The 22,063-nt window shown below is 65.5% G+C and overlaps 1 protein-coding gene across 1 annotated transcript in view; it reads right to left on the bottom strand.

Annotated features, from left to right (window-relative positions):
- The window catches only part of LRP1 (LDL receptor related protein 1), a 179,908-nt gene that overhangs the window by 50,340 nt on the left and 107,505 nt on the right, over positions 1 to 22,063 (bottom strand). The window contains exons 12-34 of the mRNA XM_065419313.1: positions 21,847 to 22,027; positions 20,422 to 20,644; positions 19,796 to 19,985; positions 18,897 to 19,022; positions 18,084 to 18,224; positions 17,402 to 17,527; positions 17,011 to 17,127; positions 16,518 to 16,598; positions 12,811 to 12,978; positions 12,151 to 12,333; positions 10,605 to 10,805; positions 10,206 to 10,451; positions 9,707 to 9,904; positions 7,435 to 7,639; positions 6,896 to 7,060; positions 6,389 to 6,633; positions 5,317 to 5,448; positions 3,676 to 3,903; positions 3,312 to 3,486; positions 2,696 to 2,790; positions 2,255 to 2,404; positions 1,132 to 1,272; positions 418 to 543 (exon numbers count right to left, since the gene is read on the bottom strand). Of these exons, the coding sequence (XP_065275385.1) occupies positions 418 to 543; positions 1,132 to 1,272; positions 2,255 to 2,404; positions 2,696 to 2,790; positions 3,312 to 3,486; positions 3,676 to 3,903; positions 5,317 to 5,448; positions 6,389 to 6,633; positions 6,896 to 7,060; positions 7,435 to 7,639; positions 9,707 to 9,904; positions 10,206 to 10,451; positions 10,605 to 10,805; positions 12,151 to 12,333; positions 12,811 to 12,978; positions 16,518 to 16,598; positions 17,011 to 17,127; positions 17,402 to 17,527; positions 18,084 to 18,224; positions 18,897 to 19,022; positions 19,796 to 19,985; positions 20,422 to 20,644; positions 21,847 to 22,027 (3,843 nt within the window). The remainder of the gene's footprint in view (positions 1 to 417; positions 544 to 1,131; positions 1,273 to 2,254; positions 2,405 to 2,695; positions 2,791 to 3,311; positions 3,487 to 3,675; positions 3,904 to 5,316; positions 5,449 to 6,388; positions 6,634 to 6,895; positions 7,061 to 7,434; positions 7,640 to 9,706; positions 9,905 to 10,205; positions 10,452 to 10,604; positions 10,806 to 12,150; positions 12,334 to 12,810; positions 12,979 to 16,517; positions 16,599 to 17,010; positions 17,128 to 17,401; positions 17,528 to 18,083; positions 18,225 to 18,896; positions 19,023 to 19,795; positions 19,986 to 20,421; positions 20,645 to 21,846; positions 22,028 to 22,063) is intronic.

Raw genomic sequence — 22,063 nt, forward strand, 5'->3', positions numbered from 1 at the left:
AAGGGGAGAAGCCAGCGGGGAGGGGGAGGGGAAGGGAAACCGGCCGGCCCCGAGGCCAGGGAGGGATGAGCCCAGGCGCCTCCATCTCCTCCTCGCTCAGCGGCAAACTCCTGGCGTGTCTCGCTTCCCGGGGGCTGCTCCAGCCCTCGCTCACAGTGAGAAGCTACGGTCCCCCGTGCCCCTCCTTGAGCGAACGTCTGCCCCGCTCCACGGGAGCCGGACCGGGAAGGAGGCCCCGCCACCGGGCAAACGCCACCATCTCTCCTCCGCTCCCCTGGCCATCAGAACATCTGCGCGCAGGCCGCACCACGCGGAAGCCGGGAGGAAACGCCCCGCGCCCGAGCAGAGGGCAGCCGCGCGGCGCACGGCAGGACAGCCCGGTGCCAGGGCGTGGGGGGCAGGGGGAGGCGGACTCACCTTCGCAGGACTGCTGCCCGCTCTTGAGGCTGTAGCCGGCGGTGCACATGCAGGAACGGGTGGTGGGCGAGGTGGGCAGGCAGAGCTGCGAACAGTCGCCGTTGTTCACGCTGCAGGGGTTGGTGCCTGGGCGAGAGAAGGGAGCGGGTCAGGGGCGGCCGGGGGCCTGGGTTTGCTCCGCGTGGCCAAGGCAGAGCCTGATCTGACCCATAAGTGCTTTGAGACACCCCCTCCCGTCCAGGGACCTGCTTGCTCGGCCACACGCCGCCAGCTGGACGCCAGAGCCATCGCCAGCCGGCCAGAGGGCACCCGCCTGCACCAGCATCGGCACGACGGGGGACGGGGCTTTCAGCCGGGGAACTTGACGGACACAGCAACCCCCAGATCCCAGCACCAGCCCCACCTGGTGCTGGGCGCTTCCAGCCAGCAGCGGGGCCCAGGGACCCCTGGCAGTGCCAGGCCCCACACATCAATCCCCAACCACAGAGCGGAGCCGGCTGCAGCATCGCCGCCACAACCCCCCACGGCAAGAAAAGCTAAACCAGGCGCCCAAATCGCGAGTTCTCCAAATAACCCAGGTCGGGTGCCTGGGACTGCCGGCTCCTGTGCTTGGGTCACGTCTTCGCCCTTAGGGCCCTCCCCGGGGGGCCGCACCTCCCCCCTCCCTGCCCCCTCCCCGGGGGGCCGCACCTCCCCCCTCCCCGGCTCTCTCACCGTGCTGGACGCTCTCGTCATAGACCTTCATGTGCATGACCAGCGTGGTGCTGTTGCGCAGGACAACGGCCCCCGTCCCATCCTTCTTGTTGCAGGTGCCCACCTTCTCTGAGGCCTGGTCTGCCCACCACAGCTTGTCGCCTGCCAGGGGAGGGGCCCGGGGACTCAGCACCACGCCCGCTGCCCCCAGCCCAGCGCCCACCCCAGGGCCCGGCAGCAGCGCCAGCCTCCAGCGGGCAGCCGGGCTCCACCCGCTGCCTGCAACCATCTGGGGGGCGGGGGGCTCAGGCTGCTTCCTAACGGGGAAATGTCCCCCAGCCCCCACCCCCCCATCCCTCGGTTCCCCCTTTCTCCACCTCCTCAGCCCCACCCCTGCCCCCTCATCCCCCGGGTCCCCCAGCTCCAGATCCCCCAGCTCCGGCTCCACCCCCCCATCCCTCGGTTCCCCCCTTCTCCACCCCCCCCAGCCCCACCCCTGCCCCCTCATCCCCCGGGTCCCCCAGCTCCACCCCCCCCAGCCCCCACACCCTCAATATCCCCCGGCTCCACCCCCCCATCCCTCGGTTCCCCACTTCTCCACCCCCCCAGCCCCGCCCCCTCATCCCCCAGTTCCCCCAGCTCCAACCCCCCAGCCCCCACACCCTCAATATCCCCCAGCTCCACCCCCCCATCCCTCGGTTCCCCACTTCTCCACCCCGCCAGCCCCGCCCCCTCATCCCCCAGCTCCCCCAGCTCCAACCCCCCAGCCCCCACACCCTCAATATCCCCAAGCTCCACCCCCCCATCCCTCAGTTCCCCACTTCTCCACCCCCCCAGCCCCACCACTGCCCTCTCATCCCCCAGTTCCCCCCTTCTCCACCTCCTCAGCCCCAGCCCCGCCCCCTCATCCCCCGGTTCCCCGAGCTCCACGCCCCCCAGCTCCATTCCTGCATCCCCCAGGTCCCCCCAGCCCCAGCCCCACCCCTGCCCCCTCATCCCCAGGTCCGCCCAGGTCCGCCCCACCCCATCATCCCCCAGGCTCCACCCTATCGTGCCCCAGGACCCTCCACTCCAGGCACAGGGGTGGAGGCGGATGGGGGGTGAGTCACCGGCTATGGGGGTCCCACGTCCCCCCGGCTCTCACCCATGATGGCCAGCGCGGTCGCCTTGCTTAGCTGGCTCTTCATGGTCTCCAGGACCTCCAAGCCGCTGCCGTCCAGGTTGCACCTGTTGATGGTGCCGGCGCCGGAACTGATCCAGTAGAGCTTGTTCTCCGGGTAGTCGATGGCCAGGCCTGGGGGGGAGGCGCCGTTAGCTCCCTCCATGGGCAGAGAGTGGCAGCACCAGAGGGAGTCCCAGCGGTCTGCGCCGCACCTGGCACAAAATGGCCACGGGTCCCCGCACGCAGGGAGCAGGGACCCGTACGAGGCCCAGTGGGCCCCGGAAGGGCTGGCAGGAAATGGGACGTCAAGAGAAGGGGGATGGGCTGGAGTGGCCCTGGCCCTGAGCCCCTCCCCAGCTGTCACCCCACAGACGGGAAGGGGGTGACCCCGTTCGCGGGAGGGGGATGGGGGGGTGTCCATACCGACAGGCCCTCTCTGGTTCGTAAAGAGGAAGCTGCGGTTGCTGCCGTCCATGTTGGCGATGCTGATGTTGTCTCCGTCCGTCCAGTAGAGCTTCCTGCACAAGACAGACAGACAGACATGGGGGGGGGGGGGGGGGAGGAGTTGGGATCAGAGCTCAAATCAATTCGCCTCACGTGCAACCATGACCCGCAGCCCCCTGCCAGCCCAGCCCTGGGCTCCCCCCAGCCCTGTCGGTCCCCCTCACTCCTGACCCGCAGCCCCTGCTAGCCCAGCCCTGGGCTCCCCACCCCCAGCTCTGCCAATGCCCCTCAATCCTGACCCACGGCCCCTGCTAGCCCAGCCCTGGGCTCCCCACCCCCAGCTCTGCCGGTGCCCCTCACTCCAGACCCACAGCCCCTGCTAGCCCAGCTCTTGTCCCCACGGAGAGGCTTAGGTCAGCCCTTCTGTTCTCTTCCTGATACAGCTGAGGGTCCTCTCGATTTACCCCCCCGGGACCCACAACCCCAGAAAGCCAGGGCCCAGCCACACACATGACCCCCCTGTGCACCCTTCGCCCCCCTTCCCATGGTGCGTTCATGCCCCCCAGCCCTGGGCCCAGCTCCCTTGGCGGCTCACCCTTGGAGTGGGTGAACCACCAGGCAGTGGGGCTTTTCCAGCCCCTGGATCACGGCGTTCTTGAAGGAGCCGTCCAGCCGGGCCACGTTGATCTGCTTCCGGTTGGCGTCATAGCTGGTCCAGAAGAGGTTTCTGGAAACCCAGTCCACAGAGAGGCCGTGAGCGTTGGGCAGGTCTGCAAGGCAACGGGCATGGGAGAATCGTTAGGGGGCGGCGCCAAGCGCAGGGGGAAGGAAAGGGGCCGGTTAAAGGGGGGGAGAGGCCCCCCCGGGGCTGGCACCCCACTGCCCTCCAGCTCAGAGCAATGGGGGCTGCAGGGCTGCCCCACGGCACAGGGAGGGGCCCGGCCTGGGCCCCCGCCCACCTGCCGAGACGACGGTCTCCACGCCGGTGCCGTTGATGAAGGCCCTCTTGATGGTCTGGGTGCGGACATCGGACCAGTAGATGCGCTGCTCCGGGGCGTCGTAGTCCACGGCCGTGACGTTGTCGATGTCGGGCACGGTGAAGGAGATGATGTAGTTGTAGTAGGGGTTGTCGATGTCCACGCCCCGGATCTCCATCTGCCGCGCGTACAGCAGGAACTTCTTCAGCTCTGGGGCGCGAGAGACGGGGTGAGGGGCGGAGGGATGATCGCAGCTGCCCATCGGAGATCCACGCCCCCTCCCCTGCCCTGCCCGCAACCCACTCCCCCTGCCCAACCTGCCCCCGGCCCAGCCTGCGCCCTGCTCCCCCTACACCCTCCTGCCCCTACCTCACCTGCCCTGGCCCACTCCCCCTGCCCCACCCTACACCCTCCTGCCCCTGCCCCGGCCCACTCCCCCTGCCCACCCTACACCCTCCTGCCCCTACCCCACCTGCCCTGGCCCACTCCCCCTGCCCCACCCCCGGCCCAGCCTATGCCCCACTCCCCCTGCCCCACCCCTGGCCCAACCTACACCCCGGCCCCGGCCCAGCCTACAGCCCGCTCCCCCTACCGCTGGTCCACTGCCCCTTCCCCGCCCCAGCCTATGCCCCACTTCCCCTGCCCAACCCGCCCCCGGCCCAGCCCGCGCCCCACTCCCCCTACCCCACCTGCCCCTGGCCCAGCCCACGCCCCACTTGTCCTGCCCCGCCCCCGGCCCAGCCCGTGTCCCGCTCCCCCATAACCACTCCCCCACCACCAATCTCCCCCCGCCCTGACCCCCCTCACAACCACTCCCCACCTGCTCCTCCTGCCTGCCCACAAACTCATCGACACCCCTCACCACTCCCCCCACCTCTGATCCCCGCCACAGATATTTCCCTCCCGCCCCCACCATTCCCTGAGACGCTGTGTGCCCCTCGCATCCCTTCACCAAAAGCTTGTCTGGAACCGCCAAGACAGTGAGGTCCACTGCTTAGAGCAGGGGGGGCTGGAAGCCAGGACTCCTGGGTTCTCTCCCCACCTCTGGGAAAGGAGTGGGGTGTGGTGGGTTGGAGAAGGGGGGCTGGGAGCCAGGACTCCTGGGTTCTATCCCCGCCTCTGGGAGGGGAGTGGGGTGTGGTGGGTTGGAGCACGGGGGCTGGGAGCCAGGACTCCTGGGTTCTCTCCCCACCTCTGGGAGGGGAGTGGGGTGTGGTGGGTTGGCGCAGGGGGGCTGGGAGCCAGGACTCCTGGGTTCTCTCCCCACCACTGGGAGGGGAGTGGGGTGTGGTGGGTTGGAGCAGGGGGGCTGGGAGCCAGGACTCCTGGGTTCTCTCCCCACCTCTGGGAGGGGAGGGGAGTGGGGTGTGGTGGGTTGGAGCAGTGGGGCTGGGAGCCAGGACTCCTGGGTTCTATCCCCGCCTCTGGGAGGGGAGTGGGGTGTGGTGGGTTGGAGCAGGAGGGCTGGGAGCCAGGACTCCTGGGTTCTATTCCTGATCCTACTGAGCGACCTTAGGCAAGGCTGTTTCCTGCTCTGTATACGGGGTCACAGTGGGCCCCATGGGGGCGGGGGTGGGGGGGGGTGGCCAAGCACTCCCGGACGCTCCAAGGGGCCCCACCTACCGTAGCACGTGGTGTTATCCTTGTCCAGCTTCATGAGGTGGGGGCAGGCGCAGGAGGAGGACTGGTTGTAGTTGATCAAGCAGAGGTGGGAGCAGGGCCCTTTGCCCCCATTGGCCTCGCAGGGGTTGGGAGCTGGGCCGAGGGGGAGAGCAGAGGGAAGTCAGTGAGGAGCCCCTCCAGGATGGGCCTGGTCCCTGCGCCCCGAGGGATGGGACAGGGACGCTGACGCCGGCTGGGATACCAGCCCGTCCGCGCAGGGGCTGGGGGTGCAGCTCCCTCTCCTGATCCCATTGGAGTCGGTGCCGGGGGCCCACGACACAGAGCCCAGTGACTCCGGCTCCCTAGACCCACCGGGCCCCATCCTCCGGGGTCGCTCATGTCAACACGCCGGCAGCCAGTGCCAGTCAGGGGGCGCTCTCTGCACCAGCGGCATGATGGGGCCAGGGCAACAGACAGCCAGGCCCAGCAAAAGAGACGGGGTGTCGTGGGGGGCTTTGATCACGATTCTGCTGGCCACAGCTGCAAGCCATAGGACCACAGCTCCCAGCATGCAATGTCCCCCTGGCTGCAAGCCATGGGACCACAGCTCCCAGCATGCAATGCTCCCCCAGGATACAAACCATGGGACTACAGCTCCCAGAATGCAATGCTTCCCCCAAATTCATGCTACAGGACTACAGCTCCCAGCATGCAATGCTCAATGCTTCCCCCTGGATGCAAGCCATGGGACCACAGCTCCCAACATGCAATGTTCCCCCAGGATGCAAGCCATGGGACTACAGCTCCCAGCCTGCAATTCTTCTCTCAGATTCATGCTACAGGACTACAGCTCCCAGAATGCAATGCTTCCCGTGGATGCAAGCCATGGGACTACAGCTCCCAGCATGCAATGCTCAATGCTTCCTCCTGGATGCAAGCCATGAGACTACAGCTCCCAGCATGCAATGCTCCACTGGATGCAAGCTGCCCACTGTTCTGCACCCCTCCCCCCGAACATCCCCCCCACTAACCACATGGCCCCCGGGGCTCTCCCCGGCTGCGCCCCCTGCCCGCGGCGGCCTCGGCGTCTCACCCAGTGGCTGGCGGGACGGGTGATAGACCTGCAGGTCGAAGGGCTGCGTGTTGGTTCTCTGCACCACGGTGACATTGTGGCCTGTCCACTTGTTGGCCTTGGCCAGGGTGTTGGTGCGCCAGTCGGTCCAGTAGACCTCGCCGCCGTACAGGGTGACGGCGAAGGGGTGGGACAGGTACTCGTGGCCCCGCAGCACCTCCATGTGCCCCGAGCCGTCGTACAGCGCCGAGTAGATGGCGTCCGACCTGCGCCGTCACGGGGCGAGGGCACGGCGTGAGGCTGGAGCCGGGGCTGGGCGGAGCGAGGGGCTGGCAGATTGTGGGGTACAGCCCAGCGCCCCGTGCCCGCTTCCCCTGGGATCCTCCTCCCCATGCCCCCTCCCCCCGGGATCCCCCTCCCGGGCGCCCCACACCTCCCTCCCCCCGGGATCCCCCTCCCCGGGCCCCCGGCGCCCCCTCCCCCCGGGATCCCCCTCCGGGGTCCCCAGCGCCCCCTCCCCCGGGTTACCTGGCGTCGATCCAGAGGATGCGTTTCTCCAGATAGTCAACGGTCAGGCCGTTGGGCCACCCCCCCGAGCCCGTCTCCTTGTGGATCGTGCGCCGGCCCTGGCCGCTCATGGAAGCTGCCTCGATGCGGGGCAGGCTGGCGTCCCAGTCCGTCCAGAACAGGATGCTGGGGGGGGGGGGGGGGGGGAGAGTCAGAGGGCCTGTCGCTGGCGAGGGGGGCAGAGGGGAAGGGGGAGCGTGGCTCTGGGGGGGAGCCAATCACCCCTGTATCTGGGCCAGAGGGGGGCAGGGTGACCCCCCCCCCCCCCCGTTCTCAGGGCGGTCGCTAACCTCTCATCAACCGCGGCCCCAGCAGCTTCGGGTGAGTCATCTCCGTATTGCCATGGCAACGCCCCCCCACCCCCCCAGCTCCAGGTGCCCCCCCCACTAGCGCCCGGCTCTGACTGGGGTTCCATGGCAGGGCCCAGGGGCGCTCGGCCACCCTGCAGCTCACCCAGACCCAGGGGCCACCCCTGCCCCCCCGGCGGCCTCCCCACCCACCCGTAGCGGGGGTCGAGGGCGATGGCGCGCGGGTGCTCGATGTCCCCGGCCAGCAGCGTGGTGCGCATGGTGCCGTCCAGCTTGGCCACCTCGATCTGGTCCAGGTTGCTCTCCACCCAGTAGATATTGCCGGCGATCCAGTCCACGGCCAGGCCCTCGGGCGTGGCCAGCCCGTACTGGATCACCACCTCGAAGCTGGTGAGAGCTGCAGGACAGGGCAGGGAGCGTGGCACCGTCAGGGCTAAGGCCCGGCCCCCCATCTCCTCCCCGCTGGCTGCCAGGAGCCCAGAGGTGGCTCAGCTCCCCCCACAGACAGCCTCCAAAAGCAACGTGAAGCCTCTGCTGCAAAATCCCATCCTACCCACAGCCCCTGCCACCCCCCCCAGCTCTACGGTGCCCCTCAGTCCCCACCCACAGCCCCTGCCACCCCCCCCAGCTCTGCTGGTGCCCCTCAGTCCCCACCCGCAGCCCCCGATATCCCGGACCTGGGCTCCCCCCCCCCAGCTCTGCGGTGCCCCTCAGTCCCCACCCGCAGCCCCTGCCACCCCCCCCCCCCAGCTCTGCTGGTGCCCCTCAGTCCTCACCCGCAGCCCCTGCCACCCCCCCCCAGCTCTGCTGGTGCCCCTCAGTCCTCATCCGCAGCCCCTGCCACCCCCCCCCAGCTCTGCGGTGCCCCTCAGTCCCCACCCGCAGCCCCTGCCACCCCACCCCCAGCTCTGCTGGTGCCTCTCAGTCCCCACCCGCAGCCCCCGATATCCCGGCCCTGGGCTCCCCCCCCCCAGCTCTGCGGTGCCCCTCAGTCCCCACCCGCAGCCCCTGCCACCCCCCCCCCCAGCTCTGCGGTGCCCCTCAGTCCCCACCCGCAGCCCCCGATATCCCAGCCCTGGGCTCCCCCCCCCAGCTCTGCGGTGCCCCTCAGTCCCCACCCGCAGCCCCTGCCACCCCCCCCCAGCTCTGCTGGTGCCCCTCAGTCCCCACCCGCAGCCCCTGCCACCCCACCCCCAGCTCTGCTGGTGCCCCTCAGTCCCCACCTGCAGCCCCTCAGGCCCCACCCACAGCCCCCGATATCCCGGCCCTGGGCTCCCCCCCCCCGCCCCAGCTCTGCCGGTGCCCCTCAGTCCCCACCCGCAGCCCCTGCCACCCCACCCCCAGCTCTGCTGGTGCCCCTCAGTCCCCACCCGCAGCCCCTGCCACCCCACCCCCAGCTCTGCTGGTGCCCCTCAGTCCCCACCCGCAGCCCCTGCCACCCCACCCCCAGCTCTGCTGGTGCCCCTCAGTCCCCACCTGCAGCCCCTCAGGCCCCACCCACAGCCCCCGATATCCCGGCCCTGGGCTCCCACCCAGCTCTGCGGTGCCCCTCAGTCCCCACCCGCAGCCCCTGCCACCCCAACCCCAGCTCTGCCGGTGCCCCTCAGTCCCCACCCGCAGCCCCCGATATCCCGGCCCTGGGCTCCCCCACAGCTCTGCGGTGCCCCTCAGTCCCCACCCGCAGCCCCGAAGGACCCCTTGTGGCCTGGTTTTCAGACTCTTTCTCAAGCCCTGGGGAAAACCGGCCCCTCGTCCTGCGGCCAAAGCAAGGAGCTGAGCTGTGGGCCTTCTGCCCCCATGAGCTGAGTCACTGGAGAACCCCCCGTCCCTGGGGCCCTGCACCCCGAGCCCCGGGTTTCTCTCCCCATGGAATTTCAGGCTCCCGAAGGCGCTAATCGGGTTAGGACGAGCTTTCAGCACGCTCAGCTGCGGGGTTGTAATTACCATTAGAGAATTGCTGGGAATGCTAATTAACTCCCACATAACGATCAGCAGTTAAAGGCAGAAAGGTATCATTATCTGGGGCTGAATGCTCTAGCCATGGCACGGCCCCCGAGGGCTGGGGGAGGGTAAGGACTAGCTCCAAGGGACGGATTTCCCTCTGCAACGTCCCCTCCAGCCACAGGCAGCTCCCCGCCCTGCAGGTGGAGATTCCTGCTCCCAGTTCCCGCTACGTTGTCTTGTCTTGGCTCCTGGAGGCTCACACCACCCGGGGGCCCTGAGGGTTGGGTTCCCCTCACAGCAATCTGGTGGGCGGCTGGAAGGGGGCGCGGTGACGGAATGGTGTCAGTGGTGGGATACTTGCTCCAGATTCAGGGCCAAGGTGACAGCTTTGGAACCGGAGCTGGAGAGTTCGAATTCCATGTGCCCCCGCCCTACCCCAGGTGCGTCTGTGCCCCACAGCAGGTGGCTCTGTGAGGCGGCCACAGGGTTTTGCGCGGCCGCGTCCATTCCCACCACTAACCCCCGTTCTCCAGCAGCTTCCCCCGGTAGATCTTGTCCTCCACCACGTCCGTCCAGTAGAGGGAGCTCTGGTTGAGGTGGAAGTCGAGGGCGATGGTGTTGCGCAGGCCGGGCACCAGGACGCTGTAGTCGCCCTTCTGCAGGTCGATGCGCCGGATCTCGTGGCGGTTGGAGAAGATGATGAAGGGCTTGAAGGGGTCTGCGAGCAAAAGGGGCGTCAAGGGGAGGTTGGGGCCAGACAGGCTGCAGGCAGAGCCGCACTGCCAGGAAGGGGCATGTGCCCAGTTATAACACAGGAACAACGGGCACCGGTTTCCCCCCGGCGTCTCTGCGGTGCACACAGGAGCACACAGGCGCTCCCTCCAGTTGGGGTGTTACTCCGGATGCTGAGGGAACCAGGCTCAGCCCCCGACCTGCCCGCCCGTGCCAATTGCCCCCTGGAATGCCGGGGGCCTGGCGGTGCTGCTCCCCGGGCTCCAGCCCCCCGGCTGCCCGCTCACCCAGGCTTCGGCAGCTCTCGCCGTCAGGCTCCAGCATCCAGCCCTCGTAGCAGGAGCACTTGACGTTGTACTTGTCCTGCTCGCACTTCTGGCTGCACTTGAGGTGCTTGGCGCAGTAGCTCTGGATCTGGCAGGTCCGGTTGTCAGTGCCCAGCTCCATGCCCAGCGGGCAGGAGCAGACGATGCCCTCGCCCGGGGCCACCGTGCAGTTGTGGCTGCAGCCGCCGTTGTTCAGAGAGCACTGGTCTGCGGGGAGAGAGCGTGGCCATGGTCACCCCCGGCGCCAGGGGCCCCTCGGCGAGAGAACCCAGGAGTCCTGGCTCCCCACTCGCTCTAACCACTCGACCCCTCCCCGAGTCAGGAATAGAACCCAGGAGTCCTGACGCTCCCGCGGCTCACCACACAGCTCGCCCTCGTCGGAGCCGTCGCCGCAGTCGTCGGTGCCGTCGCACAGCTTGTCGGGCGGCAAGCAGACGGAGGTGGTGTTGGCGCAGGTGTGGGAGGGCGGCTTGCACACCAGCGACTCGCAGTTCTCCTCGTCCGAGTTGTCCTCGCAGTCGCTGTCTCCGTCGCACACCCAGGCCTTGCTGATGCAGCGGGCTGGGGGCAGGAGGGGAGAGGGGGCGGCGTGAGACATAGCGGGGGGGGGGATGCGGGGGGCCCGCCCTTGCTCTGTCCCCTCCCCCAAGGCCCCGCTCTTGCTCCGCCTCTTCCCGCCCCCACCCTTGGGGCGGAGGGGTGTGCCGCCAAACAGCTGATTGGAGGCACCACCAAACAGCAGTGGCTGGTGGGTGCTAAGCATGGGTGCCCCAGCCCTGGACCCGCCTCCCCAGGGAGCTGTCGTCAGAGGTGGGGACCACTGGAATCTAGGATCCATATCCCCAAATTACAGTCACAACAGCACAGCAGTGGGGGGACATTCCGGCTCTTATTGCGAGTTACTAAATGCATTAAATTCATGTCAATAATTGTTGATATTTACTAATTATTATTCATTTTAATTACTGCTTAATTTAGCGTCATACACTTTTGTTCTTGACTTTTCCTCTTTGATCGGTTTCATTTTGTGCTGTTTCTGATTTTAACACTTGGCTGTTAACTGGTTTCCCCTCCCAGTTTTTCCCTTTCTTTCTTTTTCATCCTTGGCACTTGTTAGGGTGACCAGACAGCAAGTGTGAAAAATCGGGAAGGGGTGGGGGGTAATAGGCAGCCATATAAGATAAAGCCCCAAATATCAGGACTGTCCCTATAAAAACAGGACATCTGGTCGCCCTAGCACTTGTTTCCTTGCGAACGACCTGTCGATTCTTTTTTTGGCCCCAACTGGGAAGTTTGAATGTTTTCAACTAGTCGTTCGGTTTGGACAGTTTCCGGGGAGGGATGGAGGTTGAATTTTGAAAACTGGGGGAAGGAAAATGTTCCAAGTTTGAACTGTTTTTGACAGGGAGGGGAACCGAAAATGTTTTAATTCTGAAAGTTTGGGGGGAGGAAAAAGGAGAAATTGGAAACAAAAATGAATAAAGGAAAATGTTTCAATTTGGGATGGACAGTTTAAAACATCTCCCGCCCTCTGGCTAAGCCGACCAATGAAAAACGGGAAGGCGACGAGGCCCCCCCCAAAAAACTCTGGGGAAAAAAACATTTCAAAAATGAGACAGAAAAACAGTTTCCATCCAAATTTGTCGGAAGATGGAAAATTTCAAGGAAATCAAGGTGGGGGGAGGGGGGAGGTTAAAAATATCACGTTCAAAAACCAACCAGGCCAAATGTCCTCACAATCAGTATTTTAAAGAGACGTTTCGAGCAGCTCCGTTCTCAGGGGCGTGAGCCCAGGGATGCCAGACCCGGGTGCCGTGGGGATCCAAAGGGAGGCTGGTGAAAGGCCCCTGCCCCCTCTCCCGCCCCACCCCCCAGGCTGGATCGAGGCTCCCCCCGGGCCTGTTACCCGAGTCCTTGCAGCCGAACTTGACGTTGGGGTCGCAGACGTGGGTGACGCCCTCGCAGCTCTTCTCGTCGCTGGAGTCCATGCAGTCCGTGTCGCCGTCGCAGCGCCAGCGCATGGGGATGCACAGCCCGTCCAGCCGGCACTGGAATTCGTCCGTGTGGCAGCCCCCGGGCGGGCGGGTGGCTGGGAACGGAGCCCACGCGACAGAGCATCACCGGCCGCGCCCCACGGCGGGACCCGGCGCGGCGGTGAGGGGGCTTTGGGTGCCCGGGGGGCAGGCAGGACCTGATGCCTGGGGGTGGGGGGCAGGGAGTGGGATTGGGCACCCAGGGCGATACCCAGGGGGCAACAGGGGAGCCTGGGATCCAGTGCTGGGGGGGCGGGGCAGTGGGATCCAGGATCTGACACGTGGGCAGGGGGAAGACCAGGATCCAATGATGGGGGGCACCCAGGATCAGATGCCTGGGGTCCAGCCCCCCAAAGGGAGGAGGGGCTCTGGGAGCAGACACCCAAGTAGATGTGGCACCCAGGGTGCGGGGTCCGGGGTAGGGAGGGATCTGACTCCGGGAGCGCCCTAAGCATGAAAGCCCCCGCCCCCCCCATGCCAAGCTGGTGCTCGTGGGGGGGAGCCAGGTAGGACTCCAGGAGGTGGGGGCTCACCCTGGTTGGTGCAGTTGGCGTGGGTCTCATCGCTGTAATCCCCGCAGTCGTTGTCACCGTCGCAGGTCCAGTGCACGGGGATGCAGCGCCCGCTGTTGCACTTGAACTGGTTGCTGGAGCAGGAGTGGCTGCAGCCGGCCTCGTCGCTGTTGTCCCCACAGTCGTTGTCTGGGCGGGGCAGGCGGGGGGGGAAGAAGGGGGACGTCAGCGGGCAGCCAGCAGGCACAGAGAGCCGGGCAGCGTGGCCCAGTGTCCCTGGGGGAGGGGGGACCACCCCCAGCAGAGCAGAGCTGGGAGCTGCCAGGGGTCCACCTGAGCCAGCTCCATTGACAGCATGGTGGGGGGGGCCGAGCGAGACGGGCCCCCCGCGTTGGCCCCTTCCACAGCACCTCCCCCCAAGCCCCCCCCCCAGCCCGACATGCTCGCTAACGTCACAGCCACAAAAAGAAAACGAAGCACAGAAACTGCATAGATCACCTCATGTACCATGGGGGGCAAGGGGTAGGGCTCCGCCGCCCAGTGGGGGGCGGGATGGGGGGAAGGTGGCACGTCCGTGGACCCCTTTGCAATGAGTGTCCACGGGAAGTTTGATTGGATCCAGCCAATTCCCGAGCGCTGCCACTTTAAGGAGAGGGTCGTCCGGTTCCGTCCCGAACGGAGCTTCAAAACCGCGGGCTCTCACACCGGTTCGGAGGTTAAAACGCTCTGCCAGGAGCCTGGCACGGAGTCACCTTCACAGTGGCAAACTGGCCCCGCTGCGGCCCCGCTCGGTGACTCAGTTTCCCCTCCCACCTTTTGCTACTCAGACTGGGTGTCTCTCCCTCTTTGTCCGTGCACTACCTTAACACACCTAAGACATAGCACGTCCCTCCCCCATTTCATCGCACGCCGGCACGTCTATTGGCATCTCTCATGCACAGGGACGGCCCAACTCCCACCTGGAAGGGAAGGCCCAGTTGATGCACAGTTCCGGCGTCGACTGAACAAAACAGGTTTATAAACCATCCAGCGCCACTGGGCAAGCCCCTAGTGAGCACATGCTGGATCTGGGCTAAGACAGTGGCTGGAGAAAGGAGGGTGCAGTGGTTAGGCACCAACCTGCAGCTCACGAGACGCGAGTTCAAATCCCCACTCCACCGCAGGCTCCCTGTGTGACCTGGGGCCAGCCACTTAGCTGCTCCCTGACTCAGTTTCCCAGCTGCCATGGGGATTAGTACATGGCCCTGCCTCGCAGGGGGGTGGTCTCGGATATGAGACAGCGAGTGGCTCAGATATTACTGTCATGGGGACTGTACGGGCTCGTCTACGCTAGAAAATTAGATCAACCCAGCTCCATGGCTCGGGGGGTGAAACATCCCCATCCCTGGGAAGGTAGTTAAGTCGCCATGTAGACAGAGCGAGGTCCCGGCCCCTCGGGGAGATGGAGAACCTCTCCTGTCAGCGTAGGTAGAGTCTGCGCTGCAGCGGGTCACGTGTAGACAAGCCCTCTGATTCCCTGAGCTGAACTGATTTAATAGCATTTAAAGTGGTGCAAAAAAACCAACAACCCCCCTCTCCGTGTAGACAGCCCTCAGCCTTTGCTGGATCACAGCCGTCATCCTTCGCTGGCTTTAAGTCTCTCTCTGTTTTGGTGTCTTTCTGCCTGTCACATCCGTTTGGAAGGAAACTGACACCTCTCCCCTCAAAACCATTTCCAGCCGAATTCCCTCAGACCCTTTTCCCCTAATGCAAAGCGAGCGGCGGATGAGATATCTCCTATTGTTCAGATAACTTCACTTCTCAAGGAACCGTGGCTTTTCTGGAGTTATGTGACCCCCTCTCCAGCAAAGTGGCAGGCTTTGGGGGATGGGTGGCAGGGGGGTTCTGGTACATGTTGATCTATGCACTAACCGGTAGGTTTTGGACAGTTCTTTTCGTCAGAGCCATCCCCACAATCCTTCTCTGAAACACAGAAACCAACCAAAAAACAACAAAAGACAGGCGAGTGGGCACATTGAAGAGACAGAACAAAAAACACACAGCAACAGAACACCGCCGCCGACAGGCAGAGCCACGCTGAGCTGGACAGACGGACACGGACGACAGGGGAACGTTAAACGGCCACGGGGGAGAGAGATCAGAAGCAGTGGATGGCGCCCGGTCCCCTCCCCACGTGGCTCCCTGCAGGGGTTCTTTTGGGGGGCAGGACAAAAAGGAGCTGGCTGGGTGATGAGAAATGCCAAGGCCCTGAGCTCCAATGCCCAGAAACTGCCCCAGCCCCCTGGGCCGATGCCCGTGTGTGGTAAGCTCAGGTAACACCTGAGGGTGGCTGAGCCGGCCTTGTGGACGGGAGGCGGCTGGTTAATTACGGCCCTGGGAAAACAGTTTGCCACGAATCAAGGGATCCCTCTGCCTGCGTCTTCACACAAAACCCCAGCAAACGCAGCCCCAGTTCCCCTGCCCCAGCCCGCTCCAGGCCTGTTAATTAAAATTAATGCTGCTGAGTCGTTATGGCGACAAATATGAACCGGGGGAAGCCCTGCGGCAAATCCCGTCTCCTGCCTCAGAACCCAAACCCGTCCCGCAATGCGCGGCTGCTCGGGAACTTGCCAGCACCGGCCGGATCCCTGCATCCGCACCCAGACCCGCAGCTTCCAACGGGTCGCTGCAGGGGGGTGCTCGGCCGGGCCAGCCCAACGCTGGATTCCCCCGGGCCTGCTCCACAGCCACTGGCTAAAGCATTTCTCTGCCCCCCAACCTGTCTGCGCCTCAGAGCACGGGACAAGCTGCTTCTCCCCTACAAAAGCCTGGGGTACGGATTACACCCCCCGACACGCACGCACCCACCCCCCTGCGTATACGCACACCCGGACGCACCCACGCATTCACACCCTGCCATATGCATGCACCCCCACACGCACGCCTACACACACGCTCCCACATGTATGTACACACGTGCACCACACAGCCACTTGCACACCCACCCACATGTACACCTACACCCACACGTATGCACATGGGTGGACTGGACCAGCCACTTGCATGCACACCTGCATGCACAGCTACACACATGCACCCACATGTATGCACACTCGTGCACCAGTCACTTGCACGCACACACGCACACCTACACACATGCACATGTGTGCACCACACAACCACTTGCATGCACCCCCACATGCACACCTACAGACATGCACACCTGCACTGCACACCCACGCACCCACCTGGTTCTGTACAATCCAAAAGCAAGCGTGACCCCTAAAGATCAAACCCGGCCTCATTCCCAAGCGGTTTCACCTGCCAAAGCCTCGGTCCAACCACACTCGCTGTGTCCCTCGCCCTGCATCGCAGGGAAGATCCCTGGGGCGCGGAGGACAGGGGATGTGCCCAGGACTCGCCAGGCAGTCAGTGGCAGCGCTCGGACTGGCGCCCAGTCCGAGCTTCGACTCTTATCTGAGCCCAGCGTGGGCATCCTGAGAGGGGGTCGCGGGGTACCCGAGGCCTGTGCTGCAAAGCACGTCCATTTCCAGCGCAAGCTAAGTCCCTACGCATGGGGGCCCCGCGGGTGGATTCAGGTGCCCGGGAGGGGAGGGATCTGTGGCCGAAAGAGCACAAGGAATCCCCCAAAGCAGCCTCTGCTCCAGCAGGGGCACCTCCCTGCTTCTGATCTCCCCGTGGCCGTGTGGCGCCACGTCGCGCCCCCCGGGCGTGGGGAGCTCACTCACCATTGTCACATCGCCAGTTGATGTTTATGCAGCGCCCGTTGTTGCAGGTGAACTGGGTCAAGGGGAAGCAGGTGGGGTAAGCTGCGGGGAAGAAGGGAACGGGCCCCGTCAGTGCCGGGCCAGATCAACCCCAGCCACCGGGAAAGGTGGACCACAGATCATGGTGAAATAACCTGCCCAGCACTGAGGGGCCTTTCAAGCCCCAGCAGCCAGGGGGCGGCTCATGAGGCCCCGGGTCCACTTACACCCCACCACCCGTCGCCAGATCTGCTCCCACCTCCAGCAATGCAGCTAGAACGGCTGGGTCCCTCCCTGCCCCTGCTGCAGACCCCAGGACGCCTGCTGAAACTGACGGACGAGCAGGAAGAGGAGCTGGACTGGGACCAGAGCCCTGTTATTCCCTCCTGCCCCCCCAAGCCGGCCAGTCCCCCGCCCTGGGGCCGGATCGGAGCTGGCGCCCCCTAGAGAGGAAAGGCCCCATCCCCCCACTCACCGCAGGAGGAGGACTCATCCGAGCGGTCCCCGCAGTCGTCGTCCAGGTCGCAGGTCCAGGAGATGGGGATGCAGCGGCCGCTGGCGCAGGAGAACTGGTTGGGGGGGCAGGTCCGGGCTGGGCATGGGGCAAGACAAACACAGGGCGTTTCAGTGACCCTGGCGGCCATGGGGGCAAATCCGCGGGGGCAGGGGGAGGAGCTGAGCCTGCAAACGAGGTCAGGCCCTGAGCACGGCTTGCACGTGGCCATGCAGGACACAAAGGGTTAAGCGCCCGGGCGGGCTGCGGCCCAGCACCCTACAAGGCTGCGTCCGCGGGGCACTGGCTCTCCAGCCCTGGGCTCCGAGCCGCCCCGGGGACACGGGGGTGGCCGGACACACGGGCTCCTCACCAGAGCAGGTGGAGTTGGATTCGTCCTCGTTGTTGCCGCAGTCGTTGTCGCCGTCGCAGAGCCAGCGGTTGGGGATGCAGCGGTTGTTCTCGCACTTGAAACGGTCCGAGGGGCAGGTGTGCTCGTCTGGGCGGGGGAGGGAAAGGAGACTCAGGACCCTGGGGCGCAAACCCCCTCCCCTCCCCCGCAGGCTCCATCTGAGCACTAGGGAGCCGGGCTGCAAGCCCTCCTGGGAATTAGCCCCATTTGGGGAAACTGAGGCACAGAGAGGGGGGAAGGGACTTGCCCAAGGTTACACAGGGAGACAGTGGCAGAGTGAAAATAGAACCCAGGCGTCCTGACATTTTAGCCCCCCCGCTGCAACCACTAGACCTCACTCCTCTCCCCAAGCCAGGGATAGAACCCAGGAGTCCTGACTCCAACCCCCTCCCCCGGCTCTACCCACTAGACTCCACTCCTCTCCCAGAGCTGGGGACAGAACCCAGGAGTCCTGGCTCCCAGTCCCCCTGCTCGAACCACTACCTCCACCAGGTCATGAGCCCAGCCCGGACTCTGGGTTTCTCTGGGGAAAGAGCTGTGGAGTGGGTGAGTGTGGGAGGCGGGGGGCGCACACTGGTCATCCCAGTGGCGGAGGACGGCGTAACCCGGCTGGAACTCCCCGGATCCCCAGGCTCCTACGCACGGCAGAGCTCCGGCGCCTCGTCGCTGTTGTCCAGGCAGTCGTTGTCGCCGTCGCATTTCCAGCGCTCCTGGATACAGCGGTTGTTCTTGCAGGCGAACTCCCCGGGCTGGCACTGCGGAGGGGGCACGTAGGACGGGTTGGCTGCCGAGGAGAAAGCAGGAGAAGGGGGTTGATTGTGACAAAGGCCTTTTCCTTTGCAGCCGGCAGCGCGTGGGGAGGCCTCCTGGGTTCCCTCCACTGCCCTGGGCCTCCCGCGTCGCTCCCACCAGCACGAGGGAAGGGTGAAACGCTCCCCGGCTCAGAGCAGCCGAGATCGACCCTTGTGGCCCGAGGCCCAGGACGACGGGGATCCAGGCTCCCGGTCCATGAGGCTTTGCATGAGGGCGCTTAGGGGGAGCCAAACCGGGGGAGCTTTGTCCCCATTTCACAGACGAGGAAACTGACGACGCAGCAGGTGAGCCGCAGAGCCAGGGAGAGAACCCAGAAGTCCTGGCTCCCAGCCCTGTGCTGGGACCGGCCTGCCTCCTTCTCCTCCCTGCCCGCTGTCTGTGTCGACACACGTATCTGGCAGACGGGGAAACTGAGGCATGGAGCAGTACCGGGATGTCCCCGAGGTCCCCCAGCAGCACAGCCGGGAACGGGCGCCCCGTCTCCTGAGCCACTGACTCCAATGGGGTGGGACCGGCTGGGAGACCCGCTCTCTCTAAGGCGGGGGTGGACTCGGCAGCCTGCAGACCCCGAAAGCATGACCCAGAGGGGGGGGGGTGTTACTGCTAGTGGCACAGCCCCCTAGCGATCACCGTGGCAACGTACCTTGGCAGGTGACGGAGTCGGGGCCCAGGATCTGGTCCTCGGCGCAGGCGCACTGCCGGCCCCGGGGGATGGCCAGACACAGGCTGCTGCAGCCCCCGTTGTTGACACGGCAGTCGTTGGTGCCCACTGCAGGGGGCAAGGCAGGGAATGAGAACAGCCAGACCGGGCGGGGGGGGGAGGCTGACTGGCTGCAATGGGGGCTGCTGGGGGCTCAGCCCCTGGGGAAAACCGGGACCCACAACTAGGCCCAATTCAGCAAGGCACCGAAGCCCTGCTGAGCTGCGCAGGACCCCTTGCACGGTTAGTGTTCCGCTCCTTGGTGAAGCAGGTCCCTAGGGCATGGGGGGGGGTGACTGCAGGGGGCCACCGTGCCCCGGCCCAGGCGTGGATCAGCCTGGGCCCCAGGGGTCCTTTGCAGGGGGCCGGTTGGGGGCAGTGGCCTGAAATGACAGGAGGGGAAACACCCGGGGGGCAGGAACAAGCAGGCAGAACAGCGGCCAGGGGAGCAGAAAGCACCGGGGCTGACAGCCGGGGGGCAGAGGGAGGGATCCAGGGGGGCCCAGCACCCAGACTGAGGAGCCCTAGATGTGGCCCGAGGCCCCTCCAGCTTTGACCTCCCAGCCCCACATCAGGATCTCTTTCAGACAAGGCCCCCTCCCGGTATGGCCAGGACCTAGGGGCAGAGAGAGAGACAGCACCGAAGTCCCAGCCGGTTCCCTCCGGCGCCTGCCCTGGGATGGAGCAAGGGCAGCGGGCTCCCCCTCAGGGCCCAGCGCCCCCGTGCGGTTGATCGCACCATTTCACACTGCCTGTGCACCAGGGCGAGCGGTTGCCCGCGCCACAGGGTGACAGAGCACCAGGCCCTTTGCACACACACACCCCCCACCCCCGCCCCGTACCTTGCTGCTGCTGGGCGTCATACATGCGGATCTCGAAGATGGGCGGGCGCTCGTTGCGCAGCAGGGTGACGGCCTTGGACGCCTGGTCCAGCCGGTAGATGCTGCCGCTCCGATACTCCGTCCAGAAGAGGAAGCTGCTGTAGTGGCAGAGCCCAAAGGCGTGGTTCAGCTCCGGGCCCTCGTAGACAATCTGCAAGGGGGGGGAGAGAGAACATGGCTCGTCCTGGTCTGGGGGAGACAGAGGGAGCCCAGCTCCGGGGAGCGGGAGGGTTAAGGAAAAAGGGGCAGCTCGGGGGGGGGGGGGGGGGGGGGGGGAGAGAAGCCGGCCTGGCCCCCCTGCTGGGCAGAGCAGATGAACAGGATTCTGGGCTCAAGGAGGCTGGGGGCCGCAGAGCAGACGGACGCTCGAGGGACCAGCGAGATGGGACGCTGGGATCCGGAGTGCTGGGGCAGGAGACGGGGTGATGCTGTTATGGAGAGGGGATGGAGTGAGCCCCCGAACATTTTGTGAAGGGGTGGGAGGGATCAGTGGGGGAAAGTTATCCCTGAGCTCCCTCCCGGCAAACGTGTCCTTAACGGGAAGGCCATCGCGGCCGGCCAGAGGGGAGGAGGGGGCGTCCGCTCGCCTTGCGCTCGGTGCCGTTCAGAAAGATCATCTCGATGCGGTCGTAGAAGGCGTCCACCCAGTAGAGGACCTTGGCCGGGATGTCCAGGCTCAGCCCGTTGGGCCACAGCACCGTCTTGGAGGTGATGAAGACGTTGCGGTTGGAGCCGTCCATCCAGGCCCGTTCGATCTTGCCCCTCTTACTGTCCTTGGGGTCCTCCTCCCAGTCGGTCCAGTACATCCAGCTGAGAGAGAGAGAGAGAGGGGCGTCAGGCAGCGTGGCCTAGTGGGTAGAGCACTGGCTGGAGACGCAGGAAGGCCTGGATTGTATCCCTGGCTCTGCCACTGGCCTGCTGGATGACAGTGGCCCAAGACACTTCCTCGCTCTGTGCCTCAGTTTCCCCTCCCACCCTCAGTCTATTTAGACCGTGAGCTCCCCAGGTATGGGGCCCTGATCTCAGCCGGGGCCTACAGTTCACTAGGTCTCTGTCCCAAGCAGCGGGCGGGTATTTTCAGCGTGAATTCTTCCCCACCACCCAGCACCTCATCACAAGCCCCGGGAAGACCTCTCCTGCCGGCCCCGTGAGCCGCGGGCCCCGGGAAGTCGATCCTCAGAGCCAGAAGCTCATTTCCATCTGGTTAAAGGATGGAGGCGCCCAGGCAGCTCTTGCCCCGTTCCCCGCCGAGAGCGAAGGGGCCAATGCAAGGGCAGACACCGGGACCCTGACCCACTTTGCTGCGTTCCTGGGTCAGAACCGGGCTGAGCAGAGCGGGAGCCTGACGGGTCGTTTCATGCCACCGGCCAGGCCCGGCTCAACAGGCCCAGCTCACCCAGGAGGGCTGGAGTCCTCTGGGGTCAGGGCCTCTGGCTGGCTCTTCCCACTGCCAATGGGAAACCCTGAGCCAGCCCACGGTGCGGGAGATTCCTGCTCTGACAGGCAGCTGACTGTTCCTGGGGGGGGGGGGGGAGGGAGGGGGCTGTCTTTGGCAGGAGGAAGCATGACATCTGTCAGGGCCGCTGGGGCTAAATGTCTGACACCCCCCCCCCCCGTTTCCCCACGGCAGGGTGAGCCCATGACAAGTGCGTGCACATTGCAATTCTGCTCCCCCGCCCGCCGCAGGGCCTGTCTGAACCGTTCCCACAAGCAGGATGTTCTGTGCGAGCGGCCAGGCGGCCTCCTCTCGCGGAGCATGGCACAGCCGGGGGGAACAGCCAGGCGGGCACAGCTGGGCAGAAGCAGGCAGCAGGGAAGGACGGTTCCTCTCCCGCTGTGGGAATCGCCAGAGTGAAATTTTCTAGTCTGGGTCACGCGGGAGTTGGACTAGCTGGTTGTGCCGGGCGCTGCACAGACCCCGACTGAGATCAGGGCCCCGTCATGCCAGGCACTGCACAGACCCCAGCAGAAGTCAGGGCCCTGCACTCCCGGAGCCATTCACCGCCACCCACCCATTCAAGGGATCCACCACGATGGCCCTAGGGTGAGTCATCTTCCCTTCGATCAACGTCTTCCTGGTCTGGGCGGCCTTCTCCAGCCGCGCCACGCTGATGGTCTTCTTGGGGCCGTCGTCCGTCCAGTACAGGTTGTTCCCCATCCAGTCCACGGCGATCCCTTCCACGTTGTGGATGCCTGCGTGGGAGAGAGACCACGATTCAGAAACCCCCG

The sequence above is a fragment of the Emys orbicularis genome, chromosome 19 (genome assembly GCF_028017835.1).
Source record: "Emys orbicularis isolate rEmyOrb1 chromosome 19, rEmyOrb1.hap1, whole genome shotgun sequence".
Classification (NCBI taxonomy): Eukaryota; Metazoa; Chordata; order Testudines; family Emydidae; genus Emys; species Emys orbicularis.